This window comes from Microchirus variegatus, assembly GCF_963457635.1.
Source record: "Microchirus variegatus genome assembly, chromosome: 11".
In the NCBI taxonomy this organism is placed as follows: domain Eukaryota; kingdom Metazoa; phylum Chordata; class Actinopteri; order Pleuronectiformes; family Soleidae; genus Microchirus; species Microchirus variegatus.
Genome location: NC_139812.1, coordinates 13,521,949 through 13,545,327, shown reverse-complemented (window position 1 = coordinate 13,545,327; position 23,379 = coordinate 13,521,949). Strand labels below are relative to the sequence as shown.

The 23,379-nt window shown below is 41.0% G+C and overlaps 1 protein-coding gene across 1 annotated transcript; it reads right to left on the bottom strand.

Annotated features, from left to right (window-relative positions):
- Positions 1-33: 33 nt before the first annotated feature.
- ret (ret proto-oncogene receptor tyrosine kinase) lies at positions 34-20,496 on the bottom strand. Its single transcript, XM_083898169.1, has 20 exons — positions 20,398-20,496; positions 10,407-10,649; positions 9,850-10,143; positions 8,946-9,184; positions 8,657-8,852; positions 8,365-8,564; positions 7,176-7,458; positions 6,627-6,758; positions 6,143-6,253; positions 5,945-6,058; positions 5,572-5,816; positions 5,336-5,483; positions 5,116-5,223; positions 4,811-5,025; positions 3,917-4,039; positions 3,757-3,827; positions 3,441-3,578; positions 3,194-3,293; positions 1,589-1,736; positions 34-729 (listed from the first exon to the last, which is right to left on the bottom strand). Exons 1-20 carry the CDS (start codon positions 20,465-20,467, stop codon positions 572-574), a joined length of 3,336 nt encoding a protein of 1,111 aa, XP_083754295.1. The 5' UTR covers positions 20,468-20,496; the 3' UTR covers positions 34-571.
- Between the last annotated feature and the right edge of the window lie 2,883 nt (positions 20,497-23,379).

Sequence of the window (23,379 nt, the reverse complement as noted above, 5' to 3'; positions counted from 1 at the left end):
GAGAATGAACTCGTTCACTGAACATGTCTGTGTTACTTTTTTTCTTTGGCAACAACAGCTTTGAAACATCTTTGTGTGAGAAACACAAAATGGGTCTTTGACATTTGGAGGAGCTGGATTCTCCAACAGTAGAAACTTTACATTTGCGGAACAAAGTTCAGCATTTTCTGTCCACTCAATCCCAGCTGTCTACAACAGTGATGGTAAAGACGTCCCCTTTAATTCCTGGGCTGGAACAAGATCTTCACAGTCGCACATTAACAATTGGAGGGTATTGTAGAAGCGGCACAGGCACTTAAAGACATTGACACTGACATACAATCTGGTACACTAGTCATGCAGTGATACAACTCGGCCAACATGACCCATGAGGTAATAATTAACATACTGAAGAGCAGAATGAAGCATGGTCTACGTTGATCCAGCCAGTTTGCTTTAAACCTTGAATGCAACCCATGCAACAGAAATAAAAGGGAACCAACTTTAGCATCAGATCGTATATATATACACAGTCTTATAGAAATATATACATCTACCAATTAGTCATCTTTTCTACAGTGTTGGTTTGTCTTTAGCTATCGAGCTTGTCCACAGCTTTTGCGGGTGAAGGCAAAGCCATCCAGTTTGCATAAACACTATCATTGGCATATCTTGTAAAGACTGGATTAGTGGCATCATGTCTGTTGAGCGGTACCGGGCTCTTCTCAGGCCAGTTCGGGTATGACATGCCTAAAAACGAGAACATATCATTTTTCTGCACTCAGTGAAACACAAACATCGTGCAGACAGTAAGGCTCTCAAATCAAAACTCTGCAGTGCCCGTCACTGAAATGGCTCCTGAATTTGACTCTCAGGTGTGTAAAGTTGCAACTCTAAATTTGCATTCTTTTAAATAAAAAGATCATGTATGAATTATTTGGGTGCTTTTGTAACGTGAAAAGCAATAATATGATCTGTGGTTGTCGCCCTGTAGCTGTCGAGCAATGACGATGGACAGTAATGAGTGTGTTCTTCCTCTGTGAGTCACTTTAGAGCTGCGTTCAAAAGCCTTACTGTTTCTCTGTTCAGCATTGTGGCAGTACTATTTACGTATGGCTAATATACATTTTAAAAAGTCAGGAAATGTAAGACAATCTGGAATTCAAACCACAGAGAGTGATTGATTCAGCAGAGGACCTGTTTCAAATGTGACACGCTGTTCCTTCCAAATGCAAAGAAAATGGTGACAATGGAATGTGGTGAAATGGTAAATGTACAAATAAAATGCGGGTGAATATGAGCATATGAACTAAAATGAAGGGTTTATTCAGTATTTACAAATTTTGGGGGTCAGCATTATGTACATTAGAAGCAGGTCCAAAGAAACCAAAAAAGTCAAGACACAAGATCTTTTTTTTTTTCTCTACTGAACCTCACATTTATAATGAAATGGGAGATATGTCAGAATTAATCAGCAAAAAAGGCATGCCTACATCACAGTCACACACACTGGACTATGGAAAAGCCAATCACAACTTGCCAAAAAAGAGAGAGAGATTGTGTTGTGTGTCCTGTTTCTAAAATCTAGTAAATGCATGGGAGATTCTACCATAGAGCTTGTTTTCAATCCATGTGGAAGGGAGGGTTCGAGGGAGAGGGGCGTTATTACAGTCCACTAGTGGAGTGTCCTCTTCAGAGAGGGCGTCATCGTACAGCAGAGCATCGGCGGGCGTGGAAGCTGCAAGGTCCAGGTAATCCTGACAAGAGCAGATAGAGGTGTTTTTAGGCTGCTTAAGAGGAGCGGAGGCACAGCTCATGTTAAAGGTCAGAGGCGTTCACTGACTGTGAGGTCTGTTCAAAAAAAACTTCTCCTTTACCACCTACAATGATTTAACCGCGGCCTCTTTTTTTGTTGTTGTTGTTGATAACAGAGACGACGTGATCTCGCCTGCAGTATTATGGGATGTCTGCATTCCCTTGTCCTTAAATGCTCTATATTTAGCTGCCTCACATCAGCAGCAGGACCCAGACTGGAATGCTCTATGATTACACGGGCCAAGGCCACATTTTAGGATTCAGGCACTAATTATGGTATCTGAAGCATTTTGGGAAGAGGGACAGATCATTCAGTGAAGCAGGCCCAACTTGTGTCTATGTACGTGAATTTAAAGAGGCAGCGGTGTGTTATTATGTCCAGCAAAAATGGCACAACGTTCAATCAAGTCATCTTCTACCGCTTGTGCCAATCCCAGCTGACATAGGGTGAAAGGCGGGGTCACACCCTGGACAGGACGCCAGTCCATCACAGGGACACATAGACACAAACAACCAGTCACTCTCACACTCACACCTACGGTCAATTTAGAGTGTCCAATTTGCCGAATCCCCAAATCTGCATGTTTTTGGACTGTGGGAGGAGACCGGAGAACCTGGAGAAAACCCACGCACACACAGGGAGAACAATGTTCAGTCACAACAGTGTTTACTATGTCATGTTCATCTTCTTCTTTGTAGTATTTTTTGACATGCTATACTGTGTCATGTTGGTATGATGTTATTAACCCTTAGTGCTCACTTGGCTCACTTGCTCACAGGTGCACCTATGGCAAATTGCCGTGGGAATAATATACCCCCAGGATGTCCTTATATGGTCATCCTGGTGTGTCACATATTCAGGATTTTAAAAAAAATGTGTTGAGTCCAACTTACGATTCATTTTATATCACATTTTTAGTAGTGATATAAAGTAGCAATAATTGTGCAGAAGTCACAAAATTCGACAGTTTTTATTTCATTTTTGTTCATAAAAACGAGCCAAGTGAACTTTGATCTGTGACATATTGTCAAATTTCAGATCAGATTGTCTAGGTTGTGCTGAGAAAAAGAATACAAGACACTCTATATTGCACAGTCCTATGGCCTCTGTATATACTGTACATTTTAACATAGTAATGAAAAAAACAGCCAAAATGCTCTATGTTCTAAGGGTTAAATGCAATCCAGATCCAGGATTACTGTCTCTAAACTGTACACAGTAATGAGCTGAACTTCTCTGTACCACTTGATGGAAATGCAGCTTAAGATCACACTGATGAATCACTTAATGTGATGCCTGTAATGCATGGAAAGAAGATGATTAATTCCTCCGCCTCACTTCTTTCCTGTGGAAGATTATGAATAACTTATTATGATGTATTGTACAGCGTCATCATACCCGACTTTTCACCATCATCTTTTCGAGCTCTTTGCTGATGTCTGAGAATGTCTGCCTCTTGTCTGGTTCTTGTTTCCAGCACCGAAGCATGAGGTTATACCTGTAGAGGGGAAAAAGTTGCACATTGGGAGAAGTGTAAGTGTAATGCTATTCTCCCAGATGAGTTACTTTCCACATCTGCATGTGCTGTGGAACGGCGTCTCGGCAAATATGAGAAGATGCTGTGCAGTAATAGAGAGGAGCTCACATTTCCTCTGAGCAGTTCTCTGGTCTTTCCATTCTGTAGCCAGTTTTGAGGAGGTTAAAGAGGCGTTCAGGAGCGATGCCTGGGTATGGATTTCCTCCCAGTGTCACTATTTCCCACAGCAGCACACCAAAGGACCAGCTTGGAAGAAGATCAAAAAAGAAATTAAATTAAACCTTTTTTGTGGGGGTTTTTTGTGGTTTTTTTTAGCAAAGGCTAATCTTGGTCTTCATGCAGTACAGCTTGGCTTATTATCTTCATATTAACTGTACAGATATGACATTTTATCAGTCATATTTTAAATACTTATTGCACTCACACATCACTTTGCGTTGTGTATATGTGATCAAACAAGGACTCTATTGCCATCCATTTAACAGGAATACGGCCCTGGAAAACAAAGAGAGACATGGTTAATTTTTTGTATAAATTGTTTTCTAAAAACGTTTGTACTTTTCTACTGCCTTCTTTTTTTTTACCTTGCTCCTCTTAACATACGAGTCCTCTTCGTACACGTCTCTGGAGAGGCCAAAGTCTGAGATCTTCATCTTCCTTCCCTCAGCGACGAGGACGTTTCGTGCTGCAAGGTCCCTGTGAACGAGCTGTCAGACCAAGATGCTCAGTTCAGCTTCATTCATCTCTCTGCTTTCAACTGACAGTTTAATACCGATAATTCAGCTTCATTTAGACCGATATTTAAACTGTCCTCAACACTTAAGACTTGAAATTATATTTAAAGATGTAATGCATAACTTTTAAACATTAAAAAATGTATGTTAGGCTTAAATCATTGTAAAATGAGTTGCTGATTAAACCTTTCCTCTCCACATGACGCCCTCTGTGAATCTCAGTACAGCAATGGTGTGTTTTCGTGATGCATTTTACATCACAAATGATGGAGTGAAGGCTGAAGAGACAGCGGCACATGGTTGGAATACAGACTAAGAGTCATCCTTTCTGAAAGTTCTGCAGGCTCATCTGAGGAGTGAGGAAAGTCTGATGTCTCTGCTCGCCTCCATGGCTAAAAATGCCAGGAGAATTCTCCTTATCCTCATAGTTCTGACTCTTGCAGACTGACTCTGCCTCTCTCACTGCAGAAGCTCAGTTCAAATCTTTTTTTATTTCCAGCAGCTTGTTTTCGAACTAATCGCTGAAAAACTATTAGAAAAATAACTTTACTGTCTTTAAATCATTGTCTGCTCATTCCGTGACGCTAACAATGTTTTGGCGACAGAAGTTACACACTGCAGCTTTAAACTTGGAAAAACATATGCTGAAACATGCTCAGTTTGAACTCAGGACTTCAGCTCCTCTGGTTTTTGTATTTAGGTTGCAATCAAAACATTTGAATGTAAACCTCTTTGACAAAGTACCTTCATTTCAGCCAGGTACTGCATGCCTCTGGAGATCTGCCACGCAAAGGAGATCAGGTCGCCCATGGTGAGCGCCCTGTCGTCTGGGTTCTCCAGGTAGCTGGAGTTTCGGTTAGCGTCCCTGCCCATGTAGCTTGGGCCAACTTTCCGACTCTCGCGCAGGAAGTTGCGGAGCGACCCATACTTGGCGTACTCCACAATCAGATACAATGGACCTATTGAGAGAAACAGAGCAGCACTAAGACCCCATGTGCCGCACACATGCCCCGGTGTGTGAACGACAGGTGGAGGGAGCGAGGCCTTACCTTCCTGACTGCACGCTCCATACATCTTTATGACATGCGGATGGTTGACTTGCTTCAGTAAAGTGAATTCTGACAGCAGGTCACGCAGCTCACTGTGCGAGGCGTTCTCTGTTATATGGAGGAGAAGCAGGGATTGTAATGAAAAAAACATTCATCTCTCCAGACACTAATTCCTCATATATCATCATGACTTGTCTGATCTTTGCCTGGCTCGTTTTACCTTTAAGCATTTTCACAGCCACAGTGGTGTAACCTGCTTTTCCTTTCAGCCTGAACGCTGTCGCCTTGACAACTTTTCCAAACTCTCCTTCTCCTAAAGTCTTGCCAAGTACAAGGTTTTTACGAGGAAACTCCCACTTTGGATCTTCCTGTTGAAACAGTGTGATATCTCTGGTTTCTCAAATGTTACAACAACACAGAAGAAGAAGAAGAAGGAGGAGAAAAGAAGAAGCTTACAGGTATTTTAAAGGTATCAGTCTCAATAGATTCCTGTGAGCCACGCCGTAGGTTGTTAGCGGGGAAGCTGATGGGATAAGCCTGAGCTGGCCGACGGAACGTCATTTCTGCAGAGGCTATCGGTGGTTTGGGTGAGTTCTTGTGATACCGGTGAATGCAGTATGAGGACAGGAGGATGGAGGCGACAAAGGATAGCAGCAGAGACGTGGCGATGATAGTCTTGCACATGTCGTCACATATTGCCTCTGGAGGAGGAGGATATTGCACAAGTGTCATTTTTGAAGAAAGCAGCTATCAATTGCTGGTTCATTCTCCAGATGACATGACATTTTATCACCAAGTGTGATTTATCGTGTGATTTATGACAACTCACCCTCAATGTCTTCCTTCTCACAGAAGCATCTTTCAGAGTAGCAGTAGCAGGTCCCATATCCAGCTTTAATCCCGTTCCCTAAACCTCGTTCGTGACCTCCGATCACGGTTTCCTCTTCAGAGACAAGAGAAATGCTTTTAGTTACACGTCTACATTTCATAATCATGTAGCATTTGCAGGGAAAGACATGTTTCATACTTGTACAGTCTTGTGGGCATATTAATGGGTCTTTGCTTTCCACTGCATCACAAAAGCTATCTGGGCATGTCCGCAGATCGGGCGAGCAGGTTGAGTAATTTTCAGATATTCCTGAAACAACAGATGACAAACAATGTGCACTTGACTAACATCGATGCATGCATTTCATTGCCAAGGAAACAAATTCTGAGTTTTAGTTCACGTGGCCTAAAAATGAAGGGTTTAGGTGTTTAAACAACAAGGCACCACTGTGGGCACCAGACTAAATGTTGCTAGTGCTTGGATTTATCATAATTAAAACCACATTTTCCATGACTTGCATCCTGTTGCAAAAAAAAAGCATGTAACTGAAATGGATACAAGTGCTGGATCCGGGCTTTAATTTGTTCCATTGCCACCACTGTGAGAAACACGTTTTCCTACATAGTCTCATTGGGTTCAAGGTCTATTTGATGATGGTAAGTAGTAATGAATGAAATAGTACCTTTCTCTGTGCCTTGCCTCCACTGACATCTCCCTGTGGTTGCCCCCAGGCCTCGGACAGGCTCGCAGTCTCCCCGTCGCCTGTTTTCGGCACAGGACATGAACTGCTGGCTCTCCTGGCTGCCTTTGTTAACTATTTTCAACAGAGCCACACAACACACATAACCAATCTGTAACAGGCATTTAGGGAAAGGGGAAACACTTTTAAAAGGATGCCTCATGTGTGCCTTTGGTGGTGTTAAATTGTAAGGAGTTGCAAAGTTGAAAGAGAACTCTGGCTCTAATCTCTAAATATGAGGCTGCAGATTAAAGGTTAGATTTAAGATATGAAGGCATAGCCTGGCTATAACGAAGTGGGAATAGTCTTCCAGTTTGCTGGTTGAAGCTAATCTGGATGTAAGAATATAATGAATAGCCACCAGGGGGCTCCATTCAATAGATGCCTGGTTTACAGATGACATCTCAGGTAGCAAAACCTCAATATGGTGCAAGCAAAAGTAAATCTTGAGACTTCACTTGATGAAATCTAACCTGGCTGTTGCCGTCTCACCTTCACTATCCAGTTGGATGTGGATCTGTGTGGTGGCCTCCTGCTGTGTGTGCTCCTCCCGGGCGACAACGAAATACTGCAGGTCCTGGCACTCGGGCTTGCGCAAAGCCTCCGAGTCGTTCACATAGAGCAGTCCCCACATCTCGCCAGGAGACTGGGTAATGCTAATGGCTCCGTAGCAGAACTGCAAGTCAGCAGACGAGTTCTTATCTGGCACCTCGAGGCGGTACGTGACACTGAAGCCATCAAACTGGTGGCAGTTTTCCACGCACACTCTGCCAACCTGAGACGAGAGAAAAACAAGGGAATAAAAACTCCACATCATTATGGGTCATTAAAAAGATTGAGACTTCCAGCAGGTGGCAGTAATGTCTGTCAGTGAGTCAGCACTTCTGTGGAATGAACATTTCAAAATAAAATTAAATAACCTTCATAAACATTTTATAAACCATATGAGCACCAATAGAAATGTGTAACCTCTGACTATTTCCATCTTACAACATGATATATCCACTAAAACACAGACATGATTCTGGTCAAACACTACAAGATTGATTTGTTTTGTGACAATTTCTTCCAAAATCAACAAATCCTCAAAAACATTTCCTACAACACAGAAATGTTGGAGTTTTATTTATGGAGATTATTTCCACGATTTATCGATTGGTCCACAAAATGTCAGAAAATGCGGAAAGAAAATGTTGATCAGTGTTTTTCAAACCTGTAAATGTTGATGTTCTTGAATGTCTTGTTTTGTCCAGAGACCAAAATGATTCAGTTTGAATGATTTCTTTGTTATGTGGAGCAAAGAAACCAGAACATGTCCACATTCAAGAAGCTAAAACAATCAAATTAAATCTTGTTTTAATCATGAAAAAAAACTTCAAACCGATTAATCGATTATCAAAATAGATTAATTTAGTAATCGATTCATAATCGATTCATCTATTAATTGTTTTAGCTCTATCTGCTGCTGCTAAAGAATTGTGCTGGTAAATCTATGACCAGACCTTAGACACAATAACTTCAGTTGGTTAAATGCCACTGCAATCACATTAAGAGTAGACTTATATTGGCCAATATATTAAGGAGAAATAATTGCAGTGGCTAACACATTTTGTAATGGCCTATAAATTCAGTTTATGACTGACTTGTTACACATTTCGACTTTGCGTTCGGTAAGTTTTACCTGAGCATACACGGAAGCTCTGCGCCTCAGTGTGAACGTGTGCGTGACGTTTGCGAAGCGGATGTGCACTGGTAAGATGGTGATGTTGAAGTGCAGCGACACTGTTCCCTCCAGACCGGGGTAGGTCGTGTCATTGACCAGGTAGTCCAGCTGCACCGAGCGACTCTCGTTCACATACAGGTTCCTCTTCAGGACAAGCTCTAAAATCAACGAGTAGAAAAACAGGTATACATGTAAAATTGTTTCTTTCAACTACATTGATGATAAAAACAGGTGAGCTGGATTTACTTACGGTAGTCATGAATGGTCTCTCGAATGCCTCCATGAGCAGCTTTCTTTTCACTGAAGGTGCCTTTTATGTCAAACGTTTTATTTATCCATGCATCACCATTGAGCAAGGTCCCCCTGTACTTACTGTGACTCTTGTCAATGTGAAATAAGGGTGTTAAATCCCTGTCAAAGACAAACAAGGTTCCAAAGGAGCCACCCTAAGGGTAAAAAGAACAAGACAGTGAGACATTGTCTGACATTGTGTCTGGAAAAGCAAACCTGACCAGACGAGTACTAACTCTCCCTCTCACCTTTGTACGATTGAAGCTGATGATAATATCTGTTGTGTCTGTCCCATTTACATACGGCGCGTTATCATCCTCGTCCATGACAAACACGTCCAGGGACGTCTCCACCTTGGTGATGACTGTTTCTGTTCGGACTGTGCAGACCAGCAGGAGTCTGTAGCATTCGCTCTCCTCGCGGTCTAACGGAGCGGTCACCACCAGCTCTGTGGAGTTGTCGTTCACAGCAAAGGGCGCTGGGGTTTCTGTGAAGAAGAGGAAGAGGGGAAAAAGTGTGTGTTAAGAGTGTTTCAGTCTTTGACTGAAATATAGTGAGTCAGAAAAAGGTCTGACATGACCTTTGCAACAATAAAATAAGCATTTTGCTAAAATGTCAAACTATTCTAACTGTACACGACCGTTCAAAAGTTTGGGGTCACTTAAATGCCCTTATTTTTGAAGGAAAATCACTTTTTTTTCAATGAATATAACATTAAATGAATCAGAAATACACTCTATACATCGTTGATGTGGTAAACGACTATTCTAGCTGCAAACATCTGGTTTTTAATGGAATATGTACATAGGTGTATAGAGGCCCATTTACAGCAACCATCTCTCCAGTGTTCTAATGGTACATTGTTTTTGCTAATTGCGTTAGAAGGCTATTGGATGATTAGAAAACCCTTGTGCAATTATGTTAGCACAGCTGAAAACAGTTTTGCTGGGCAAAATTATTATCTTGAATAAAAATCATTATTTCTAATCTTGTCAATGTCTTGACTATATTTTCTATTAATTTTGCAACTCTTTTGATGAATAAAATGTGAGCTTTTAATGGAAAACTTGTAAAAATTGTATAGGTGACCCCAAACTTTTGAACGGTATTATACACAGGTGTGAGCGTTCACATAATGTATTTGTTTCTGACCTGATTCCACATTATAAGAGATGGTGTAGTTAGGACAAACATTGAGTCTGGTAAGACGTCGGAGTTGCCTGATGGCCCCGGGGAACCTGTTCTCCATTATGTGAGGGTTGGCAGTGTCTCTGTGTGGGAAGCAGAGTTCCTTCATATCTGTTTGAGCACACTGTGGCAATGAGGCGTTGACAAAGTCCAGAGTGATCCGAGGGGAGTTTCTGTTCATGCAGTGAGGTTTCCTGGAGACGTTGGGTAGAACCGTGGCATGAAGGACCAACTTCTTCACAGACAACGAATGTTGATCTGAAGGGATTCACAGCCAAAAGAAAAACAGGAGGCATTTTAATCTCAGACAGTGCTCTTTTTGTTGAATGGATTTTTCTATTTTTACAACCTGAACACGAAGCCAAAGCATTATTAGTATGCAAAGAGCGCAAACATCAGGAAAATCATTCACTATCACGCATGCAGCACTGAAACAGGAATATACAGAGACCATTTTACTATTTTTATATACTTTTGTATATTACTGCGCAACTCCATGAAAATGCGCGTGCCCAACTCACTTGGGAAGGTGAAGTCGCTCTCCTCGAGGGTTTTGTTTAAGGACAATATTCCAGTGTTGATGTCCATGTGGAACCAGGAGTTGTGGGGCGGACGTTTGAGCACGCTCCAGCACAGGTAGAAGTGCGGCCGCTCGGAATCGTTGTCCAGCATAGCGTGCACCTGGAGGATCGGCGTACCTGCAGGCTGGCCAACGTATACCGTCTCTATGTACTCCTTCTGAGGGAAGTACAACCCGGTCACTCCTGCAGAATTAAAGGTGCCATATGTAAGAATGTGGCCAAAAACAGTAACTACATTCAAATTCAAAATACCAAGGTCTTTTAGGTTTCGTTTTCTGACGTAACTGGCAACCTGTGGTTGCGCGGCAGCGGAGACTCTACTGACTGCAATGATTGGTAAATGGTGGTTGGTGGCGCCACATGCCAAAACATGATTTCAAAACATAAACATGATTTGCAGTCTTATATGTTATGCATATATTTTGGCTGTACTGTTGTTGTTGGTGAGTTCAGTTTGTTATATGAACATTATTCCTGAGTCTCTGTGACATATTAGGAGGATTTTATGGCCAGTTGCTTTAGATTTATTACATAATGCACCTTAATAAAAAATAATTCAAAATCCAAAATAATCAGCTGTATTTGTGATTTGCAATATCATTTTCCAAGTCAAGTTCAATATTCACTGTAAAATAGATTTAAAAAGTGATGAAAAAATTACACTTGATTACCGACTCTGTGGTCTAATGTGAGGATGAAAACTTAAAGATGTTTGTTTTAAAATGTGATTTGGATTTAAACATTATTTATCGTACAGCCCGAGTTCTACTCATTGTAAATAGTTTGTATTTTATATTGCACTATTACAGTTTTGTTCATTCACTCATTCACACACTTTTCTATCCCACGCTGCTCACACTTCACGCCCAAAGAGGACACATTCGGACGTGGACAGAACCACCAGCCCTCTTATTAGCAGATGACCTATCCTGCCTCCTGTTCCACAGCAGCAGCCCTGATAACTGGAAAATAAGGCCGTGCATTACCGTCTTATTACAGAGCAGGATAACAGCCGTTATCCCGCTCAGACATCTCTTCCTGGATATTTGATAGCGACAACAATGCACACTGTCAAACCTGTCTGGGCAGTGAGTGGAAATTAAGACATACATGGAGTATGACAGGTTCAGGTTTTTTTTCGTTCTCCTCTGATGCCTTTTTCATCTCCACCTCCACTGCAGCGGAAATTGAAAGGAGGGTTCAAATGACACTTATGCAGCTCTTTTAATGAATTTCTCATCTGGTCAATAACGTGCGGTTTCCGATTCTCCTTGCGTTCACCTTGAGGAGCTTAATTACAAGGGAAAACATGATATGTAGGATAAATGAATCACTGCCCTGTTGCCGTGTGGGGGTGCGGATGTATGCACGCATGTATGTGTTTGGAGTGGGGGGTAATCCATAAAGAGCTAAAGCAGGCCGTGTGTTTTACAGGAAAATGGAGATGTGAGTGTTCCTCCTGTAATTATACCCCTGTTATGTTCCTCTTTGACGACAGTCGGCGACCATTTAGGGAACGCACTAATGTCATTAGCAGACAGCAAAACTAGATTTTCTATTTCTGTTGGTGCAGTTGAGGCTTCAGCTCTGGTTTCAGACATTGATTTAATTTCATGAGGCTTGGATGACAGGAGGCTGAGCTGATGGATAAAATGTGGCCGTCCTTCCTGAAGGATAAAGATGGAGATACACAAACAGAGGCCACAGCCCTTTTTATTAAGTGTCCCTGGGACAAACACAAACAGCAGGCCACTTGATTGTAAATCCTGCTGGGATGGCAGGAGTCACTTTCATGACTACTGACATTTCAGGGATGACTTTTGGTTTTTTAATCCTATCACTGTGCTAATATACTGAGTGTTGTGAGGGTAATGCATCAACAACAGTAAGATATATAGATCTGTCAGATAAACTTAAAGAAGTAGACGTTCTGTAGTCTTTTTGGTTTTGTTCTGTAACATTTCTATACAACGAAACAATACATTTACGTAAAAAAAAAAAAAAAAGATGCTATATATACATATTATATTTCCTAAATCACAAATCAGTTCTTATATTTTTACCCGAAAAATCAATACAGAATATAACAAATTAACTATTTTTAACAACAAGGTGGAAAAGATGATGATTTATTGGAATAAATAATAAGTAATAATACATTTTAATATGTCTAAAATAAGTGTATTACATGAAAACATGACAGACTTTGTTGTGAAAAATTATGGGAAGTAACACACAGTAAATGCAATCAATACAATCTTCATCTGGCCTTCATCTCTGGACATACATCGGCCATTAGAGGGAGCTGTTATCATAGTGACACGAGCCTAAAGCTGACAGAAAGGAAAACTGTTCCTCAATATTCATCAAAGTACACATTGGTCTGTACTAATTTGATGAAACGCTAAAGATCCCTGATTTATTTGCCGTTTTAACACGCTATAACATCCATCACTCTGCATCGCTTCATTAAATAAATACAGACAATTAATCCACACAAATCTTACACAAATAAAACTAGACGGAGCAACATATTAACCAATAAGAGCCGTATGCATTTATGAACGCTGGCACACAGCCATGGTGATTGGACTGCATGCAACACAATTCGTTTATATCATTCAAAATTCAATTTCTTTCCAGGACAGAGGCCAACAGAAAGCAAGCAGTTTATATGAAAACTAATTAATTGAATGGATCAAGCAGGCCTCTCTTAGCAAATGGCATCTTTTGTCGGTGAAGCCATGATGACAAATTTCAGCGTGACTCATTACCTTCTGCAAACGATGCACAAGAATGACGGGAAAATAGAAAGTAATGACAACTCACGTCTTAACACCACACATGGAATATTATATATATATATATTTTTATTTAAATAAAACACAGCAGCACATCGTTCTATGTCTCGAGGACAGCAAGATACAAATAATCATTTGAGGTTGAAACGCAGGGAATGACATAATGCTGTTTTTGAACCAGCTTGATGTGCCATAAATCAAAGTGAGTAAACATTCGCTTCATAGTCCGACCTTTTACGGCCCTCAAACACCCATAAAACTGATGCTCAGCCGCAACATATAGTGTCATTTCTTCAAAAGCTAGAATAAGTAATTTCGCAAACAAAGCCAGTGTTTGAACAGGAGGACTCTTGTAGCAATCCGTGTTGACAATAGATATCATGTACTGCTGAGTGGATAGTGAAACTGGACTGAAAAACAACAGTGTGAAACACTCTCAGTCACCTACACCTGTGCATGCTCTCCCTGTCCCTGTCTGTCTCTGATTTTTGCTGTTGAGTTTAAACGGTCAGTGTCTTGTTTTTGTGTCATATTTTTTTTTTTTTTAACAGTGGAAGGACAAAGAGGACAAAACCTCATCACAAAATCGGTGACCACGTGCTCAGTCAGCCACAGACCACAGTGTGTCTGGGACTGGTCAGAGCTGATAGGGTGGAACGCCCTCTCCGTCGTCCCAGACAAAGACAGGAACTCAATTAGCTCAATGCGTGCTTCGGTTGATAGATTTACCAGCTATGAGCTCATGGGCTGGACTAACCCACAAGCTTACTGATCTACCTCTATGAAACAAAACATGGATCTCCCACCCTCACTGAGTGTCCTCATCAAAGACATGGCGGTTAAGGAGAAGTGACCCAGTCAAGCTGCTGTATGATTCGGTCCCTCACTAATCTTGTTCATGGACTGGAGCTCCCGCGGTGAGAGCTCAGCCCCATGCCCTCTGATTCCCAAGGTCAACATGTGCTACATCAGTCCTTTGTAACGACCCATCGGCCAGGCCGTGTATCTGGCAGCAGACCAATCAATAACAGTAGTAATCAACAGTGATGCTGATTGTTTTCCACTGATGAGACAGACGAGGGGAACGGTTGAGGCCTGCATGTGTGTAATCATCTGTGCCGCACGTAATGTGAACCCACTTCTTTGGCAGCATGGGTGCAGAAATATCACATCAACAGTATGGGTTTCATTTCACAGCCAGCTCCCTAATTTGCTCCATCAATATCCGTATTTTTCTGAAGAATCCATCATCTATTACAGAGAACCTGCAGCGAGAAGCATGAAGGGGGCACATCACCCGGTTATATGGTGATGTAAAGACAATAAATATTATAATCACTCTGAAACCTATCGTGATTACTGCGCTTCCAAAGATTTAACAGTTATGGGACTGGTTCTCTTCAAAGATTCAATTAACTAAAAAGCTGCACATTGGGCTATAATTCCATTTATGAAGGCTATTATTGATTATAATGTTTTGAAATCGCTCTCTGGTTTCCGCTTTGGCCATATCACAATGCATCCAGAACCTGGATTTAATATAGTCCCGACCGTGAAGCTTTCAGTCTCAAAACAGTGAGGTGTAACGAGCAGAGAAGGTCATTTCCTGTCATGATCACACAGCCATCAAAGTTTTCATCAGAGTAATATGATACCTGATCTCAGTTCGGAGGGGGCAGTCAGGCTCCAGGTAATTACTCAGTTTACCGAGATGCATACCGTAACATAATAATCAATTACCCAATAATGTAATGCAATTAGCCCTCAGAGAATACAAGACCTGAGATCCAATGAGCCATGTTCATCAGTCATAAATAAATCCAATAGAACATCTCCTTGGGGGTTTGCTACAAGTATAAATTCAGTTTGAGAATTCCTCTGGGGGTGACAGTGGCATCAAAATGGAACATGTGGTACTTCGCAGAGCTCCAGACTGATGGAAGAGTCATTAGTCTACTTTTATTAAAAAAAATCTCATGTACAGAGACGAGGGCAAATGTTGAAAATGTCATTCTGTCACAATTGTCATGAACAGATGATTTATTTATGAGCAATGTTTTCTGCTACGACTCCAAGTTTCCAAATAAAAAGCAAGAATACTGACTCCTCACAGGTCAAAAACTAATCACATCCGTGTGTTCACTCACTGTGTCAAAGGAAAGTGTAAAATATAAACTGGACAGGTTAACAAACTGGCATAATTAAGATGCATGACGAAGGTAAGGAGAATGTTAGGGAACTAAAGATGGCCAAAAAAATCATTTTAGCGGATATTGTGGTTGCAACAGGATTCATTACTGTGACAACTTGGTTGTATTTTTACTAAAATCATAAAGATTTGACATTTTTTGAAGTCTATCCACAAACAGAGCGCACTTTCTCATCTGAAGAGCAAGATTTTTTAGACATTGAATTCTTCCACCACTGCAGAATTTTATCATAATGCTGTTTTGGGTATTGCATGTAGATTTTATTGCAATTTCGACTGCTTTTGCAAGTAATTGTGCAGCTCTAGTCTGGACAAAAGGTATAGAAATCTAGTCAGATATTTGAGAAAGGATCCCTGATCATCCCTGGTGTCACTAGGGCTAAAAAATGTGTCATTATTTGAGGTCTGTAATGTTCTGATGAATCAAATATAACTTGTTAGTAGGCATCTCCATGCAGCTTAAGCAGGGATTACAGTAGTAGTGTGTGTAACATTTTAACATCATTAATCCCACATTTGTCCTGTTAATGTGGGATTAAAACACAGACAGATGAGGGGTAACTATCGGTTGTACCAGTGTCTAAATGCTTGTTGTACTGTGTGTCACCACATCATGTTTAATGGTGGATGATGGATTACATTCTGGGAAGGGAGGGGCCATAATTTATGGCAGAGAATGGAGGGCACTGATCTTTCAGCATAAACGGAAGTAAGGCTTTCAGAGCTTTCTCTCTCTCTCACTGGCAGGTGGAGGAACGTGATCGAAAAATAATTTCCAACATATTTACCCACGTCTCTAGAGTGAAGGACGAAACAAATGGACAGAGTGGTAGCAGCAGGGTGTGGCAGGTGGAGGAGGGGCAAGCAGGAGTATTCTCTGTCTGATAAGAAGTAACAGGGTTTGTGGGAAACTGACTGGAACCTTTTCGGACCAATTTACTTGGAAATTAAAATGTCAACATTTGCTCATCCTATTTAAAGGTGCCATATGTAAGAATGTGGCCAAAAACGGTTACTACATTCAAATTCAAAATACCTAGGTCTTTTAGGTTTCGTTATCTGACGTAACTGGCAACCCGTGGTTACTCGGTAGCTAAGACTCTACTGACTGCAATGATTGGTAGACGGCAGTAGGTGGCGCCACATGCCAAAACATGATTTCAAAACATAAACATGATTTGCAGTCTGCAGTCTGCAAACAACTGTGGTTGTTGGTGAGTTCAGTTTGTTATATGAATATTATTCCTGAGTCTCTGTGACATATTAGGAGGATTTTATGGCCAGTTGCTTTAGATTTATTACATAATGCACCTTTAAATAACAACCCATACAAACTAACATCCAGCTCTATAGTATCACACGTGCAGATTCAAATGAGCACAACCTGTGCTTTGTTATGTTGACGGTTGTAAATGACGGGTCAAACACAGCGCGCACCGCTAGGCGACCAGAAAATAACTTGTCAAGACTCATGTGATACAAGGGGAATAAATGCCCCGAGGACAGAATTTCAATCAATGTCTCCTTGTCCTTTCACCACAGAAAATTAGATTCTAGCCATGCATGAGAGGGAAGTGTGACCCTGAACTGACTACAGGATCAGGGCGAGAGCTTTGACAGGTATGGAGCAACATCCGCGCATGCCATCGAGCACCAGGAGCAACAACAGAGTCAGAGTCAGAGGTCGGGATAGTGGAGTAACGAAGCGGGGGGCGCCCCACACAAAATAACCGTTCACTCAGTTTGATCACAAACCAACATGGAGTTTTCAATAAAGTTTTGGTGAAAAACTGATGAAGTGGCAAAAGGAGTGAAAACTGAACGGTTGAAACTGCTGCATCATTGTTCTGATTCTAATAAAATCTTGATTTTACTGACCGTTCCAAATGTTAAAACTGCATTTGCGGGAAACAACATCTCCATCTTTAAAAGAAAACCGATTTTTTTCTCAGATTTTCTCAGCATGTGTGGCTGAGTGCCCTTTCATTTCCTGGGTAAGGTTAAGATTTAATGATTGGAGTGCAGCTGAGGCCAGATGGTTGTGGTTTTATATCACAGGGTGAGGTGTACGTTGTATGCCAAAATTGTTATTTTAAGTGAATAATTTAAAAAAATAAAAATAAAGAGCCACAAACAAAGAATTGTGTTTCTTTCTGCTGCATCTCCGAGGGAGTTTTTCTTCATAAGACCCAAAGAAAATCCCTGCTGTTTACATCATTTTATGTGAAAGACAAACTTCACAGCACAGAGATTGTGTTGAGATGTTTTCAACTGTACTGAGTGAGAGGTGGTGACAACAGAAGAGTAGAATTGACAGGATTTACAATGCATCTGCAGGCGACATGAAACAGAAGCTTCACTAACTCATATGTAATTAGGAGCTAAATCAAATATCAGCATGTACGAAATGAGATTTATTGACCTGGTTCTTCTCAAAGCAAAGATACTGATGAAAATCAGAATTGTAATGCAAGGACAAGGAGAAGCAGCTAAAGAGGCTCTCCCCCCTCTGGGATGGGGTGGGGGGGGTCATCACTGAGGATTACCGTTTGGTTAAGGTTTCAAAGGTCAGAGGGCGAGGTGGGGTCAAAGATACAGTAACAAGGTCACGGTGGGAGATAAACCAATCAATGCTTTTATGTGAAAACATCTGCGACTCTTCTCGTGGAAGTGATGGATTACGCTGACGCATTTGTCAAGACGATTCATTCACTCGGTTCATTTAGATAAAGGCTTTTACCAGGTTTTCATCATAAAAGCTGCTCTTCAGTGCTTGCTTAGGCCGACATCAAACTACTCACATCATTAGCTGGTTTGAATTTAAATTAATCAAATGAAGCAAAGGTCATCGAGCGAGTCCACACACCCAGAGGCACCAGCAGTCAAAACCACCGTGACAGTCCAGGAGACTGAAGCGCTGCTGCTCTTCACTGAATAACTACAAGAAAACATCTTTACAGCCAAACTACAACCAAAAAAAAAAAAGCTTCCAATTAAGTGTAATCTATGTATGGGACTTGGTGCCTCTCCTAAATACAGGTTAACATTGTAGCCCCATTTAAGAATGCTGATTACTCTGATTGCCAGTTTGATTATCCCAGCAAGAAAAAACTAAACTCATCAGTAACCTGAAAACTATACCATACAATCATTATTATAACTTCTACTTTCACCGGCCTGGGCACATTCTGTACTAAAACCATTTCTCAGATTAAATTGTTTGCTTTGGAGGGCACACAAAAAAAAGCATCAAAGCATATAGTTAAATTAATTAAAATGTGAGCGCTGGGAACTCCTGAAAAAGGATTTGTGTGTAGAGCTGTAAACACAGAGCAGGAAATGGTTTTTTTACTGTAAATGACGTCAACAACAAGCAGAACATCCTCCTAAAAGTGACACCGATACCAAACAGCAAAATCAATCTGATGTGTCATTCTGAGGCAAGTTAGCGTCCGACGTGCAATCTGAACACTGTGTGTGTGCGCTGGTATAACAAGCGATATTTCTCTAAAGAAAACAAACAGCCAGTGTTTGCCCAGAGATAGGAGCAGCTGCTGCACACCTGCCCATGGCTCGCTTCTTCACCTCTCTGAGCAAGTCTCGCTCTTTTGTTCCATCAAACAGGCAGGTGATGGGCACTGCCTTTAATGTAGGGTGTACATTTCAGCACCCGTTTAATTACCATGTCGGCATTGACATATGAAATCGAACTAGACCAACCATTTACCTATAAATATCACGAGGAAAGCCTGCTGACCATCGTGTAGGGGAGGAAAAAAAAACAGGAATGCAAAGTGAATGCATGTTGGATGTGTGATAATGTATCTGTGATATACATTTATGACCCTCAGCCTCTTTGTGTTGTGAATTCCACTCTCTGTCATGAAGATAAATAATCAGAGAGCATTATGTGCAACTGTGGCACCTTAAGAATTAATCATTTTAACAACTCTGCAGGAAACTGCTCCCTTTGGTCTAAGCCTGTATAGTTCCCTCCCTGGTAAGTTCACACTCATGCACACATGAAACAGCACGATAACCACATTTTCCATATCTCAATTCCACTAAAAAACACTGTGCGGCTAGTCGTTTCATTTAAAGTCTACATTCCTGATAAAAGCCCTGACAGTGACCTCTGCTAAGGATGCTTTTAAGTCCAAAAACAAACTCAGAAATTCCACACAACGGCCTATATTTGTCCCAGCGTCACATTTTGACGTCCTCGCAGCACACAGAGATTTGCACACTGCTCAGCTATGAGAGACACTTTAAATATAGCCTGCATGGGATCGGCAATGTTGGTACAGTTGGGCTGAGGGATTGTGACTGGGATTAGAATATTATGATATATGGCTGTATTTATTTGACTGTAGGTCTCAGCGCGCCGTGCCATGCATAACAGCCAGCAGCTCAATGAGAGCATGAAACACTGTGTTGCCATTTTGGAAAAAGTCACTTCGCCTCCTGAAATGTTGCAGTTAAGTTTCTCTCAAGTGGGTCTATCAGTCACCACCAGTTACTTCACACATATATATCTTATAACCATCACAGTCATTTAAACACAGAACTATGTGGAGTTCATTAAAGTGAAACTCAAACCAAACATGTTTTTGTTTAGGTTTAACAACAAATAGCTTTTCTGACTGAGAGGAAGGAAAGGGAAAATAAAAAATAAATGCTTCAAAACAGAGAAACTCAACTGTTCACTTTTTTTTTTCAAATGATAAATTAAGCAGTGCATTTAATGCAATTGTTGCCTTATTTGCATAAACACATTGAAATAACCTGCTCTACATTGGGAAACACTGTGGATCACAGTGTGTGTGTGTGTGTGTGTGTGTGTGTGTGTGTTTGAGTGTTGCAGCTCCATCGTTCGCTCCTCGCGTCTCTCATGCAAACTGATGAGCGTCTGTAATCTTACCTTCAAGCAGCAGCAGCATCAGCATCAACGCGGCGATGTTTCCACGAGAGAAACCAGAACTTAACCCCATTTTCGCGCACCATAAGTAAAAGTTTGTGAATGAAACGTGACTTTAAAAAAAAAAAGTTCCTTTGGCAAAAAAGAATACAAAAAAAGAAAAATTAAATAGTTGAAAAAAGGAAGAAGAAAAATCAAGCCACAATAATCAAAAAAAGGGGCGATGTATAAACCAGTGTTCGTCCCGACTGCGCGGTTCTTTCTCTGGGTAGACACTGAGATGAAGTCCTCCTCAGTATCAGGAGCGTGTGTGTGTGTGTGTGTGTGTGTGCGCGCGCGGCTCCTCCACTGGCTGCTCACAGACTAAATGACCAGGAGGAGGAGGAGGAGGAGGAGGAAGAGGAGATCCATTCACCACCTCTGCACTCACTCACTGCTCCGCTGCTTCCGCAGCAGCAGCAGGCGTTTACAGGAAATTTAAGAGCATCATTTAACAGCAGGTCAGTCATCTCATTAACACACGCAGAGGAAAAGTATTATTATTATTATCATAATAATTAAATGCGTAATGGCGCACTTTACTTTAAAGGCGCATACACTGGGTTTTAAAGGGCATCAACGTGGGTAATTTTATTAAAATATTTACTTTGGTGTTTTCAAATTTAGAGACACAAAAGTGTCCCCTTTAAACAGTCTTGCATAAAGGGATATCCTAAAAATGGATATTTAAATAAAAGTATCCAATCCAATCCAGTCCAACTTTATTTATAAAGCACTTTAAAAACAGCTGAAACAAAGTGCTGTACATCAGAGAAAAACAAATAAAATATTACAAAATTCTTACCAGAAATGACTTTGGTAGAAGTTGAAGTCATCTTTTGTAATATTACTTCACTGTATATGTAGAAAAGCTCTATATAAATACAGACCATTACCAACTCTCCATCTTCTTCTGATTTTCTTGTGAAGTAATGAGTAATAACGATAGTTAAAGTAGGAAATGCAGTGGAGTAAAAGTACAAAACAACACTGCACATGAGAACAGGATTCCAGTGACCCAGCATCAAGTGAATTTCGAGAGAATCTTCTGTGTAAGTCATTACATTTTTGCATGTGTGCACCAGTATAAGTTATGTGTTGTAAATCTGCCATTTAACGTAGCATTACTTGTCCAGACAGCTGGGTTCATGGGAGCCAATGGGAGCTGAGCTCCTATAAAGAGGGTTTATGCTCCCATGAAGGTAGTAAAATTGTAAATCTTTAACCAACCATTATTATCATGTTCAAATTGTTTGAGTTCATAAAGTGAGATGCAAGGCAATAAGTTTCCTCAAAAAGTTTGAGCTGAATTACTGTATCAGGTTTTACAATCTGCATTTCCAGTAACTTCTTGCATATACATTTATTTTTTATAAGTCTTTGATTTTATACATATCTCTTAGAAAGGTTGTGCCCCTACATTCATGATTAATATCCGATACAACATTACCCTGAAAACAGATTTATCTGTCAGCTGTGTTCAGCAAGTTTCCACATAAAAACCATGTATCTATTTCAAATGAATTGGTTGCTTAAAATGATCAGAGAAAGGTATTTGCCTCAATATATAATATAGTGTATTCATTTGTAAACCAAAAAACACGTTAATGCATTTTGAAGAAACAATCTGCTAAGCAGATTCTGAGCTCAAATGTTCTCCTTCTCCATGGAGGGGGGTAAATGTAACGCTGATTGTGGTATCAAGGGAGAACGTGGGGATCATTATGTGAATATAAGAAGGCGAGTGGTTTGCATGAGAACATTTTATCTGGTATAAAGTTTCCATATGACAGACTATATAGGTATCCTGAGACGTACTGTATGCTCAGCGGGAATCAATAAATGCAAGGAAGTGTAATATGTGGGACCACAGCGGCGTCTTATGGGCTCTTTCTGACAACGTTACAGAGCGACATGAATGTTTACGGCACTGCGGGATGACATTAGCGGAAATTCAATCTGAAATGTAAGCAAAATATGCATCACCTCCACAGTCTAGACACTCTCATTCTGACCTTGATGATCTTCATCGGCTATGTGCTCATCACGTGGCTGCAGTTCCTGCACAGGATTTTGAGTGAGTCAGCTATCCAAGTAAAAAAACAAGAACTTCATAATTGCATACAAATACAACAAAAGATATGTTTAGAACCTCCGTGGTGAATCTGGATCGATGTTGTTTTCAACCCACAGAGAAGCATTTATGTTTCCTTTGCCGGCACGAAGTAGTTTTGGAGAGCAGTAATGGACACGAGTCCTGCTCAAGACGGAAGGATGCACCTGGTGGGAATCCAAAAACATCCTCTGATCACCGTTACCGAAACCACACTGCCATATTACGCAACATTCTGACAGCTTCTGAGGGGCATGTAATTTGATTTCACTGTGGAAGAGAAGCATGGGGCTGCGTCATTTCATTAGCTAGATGGTCATTTCATGATGTACACACCACCTGACCTGGAGCTGAGGGCCCACTTCTACACTGTCATATAGATTTTATTCTCATCGAGACTGTCAGCCATGAGATGTTAGTTTGAGTCTGAAGGTGAAGTCTATAGTTTCAACTATAATCAGAGCTGTTTTGTGCATCAAATCATTAAAAACAACACATAAATGTGTTTGGCTGTGAGCGTGTGTGTGAGGACTCGTCTTCTAATCAATTGGACGCATGTAATTTAACTGATTTTCTAATACAATGAATGTGAGGGATTTTAGTCCCATTAATGACCCTCCTTTGTGATTTGTGCATCTTGACCCCTGCTAAAGTACTGTCACTTCAACAGCAGATGGTACCCCCTTAACACACACACACACACACACACACACACACACACACACACACACACACACACACACACACACACACACACACACACACACACACACAGGAGAAGTGGCCATGGCAACAGACTAATAATGGCTGGCCTGGTGTGTCGTGGAATCACT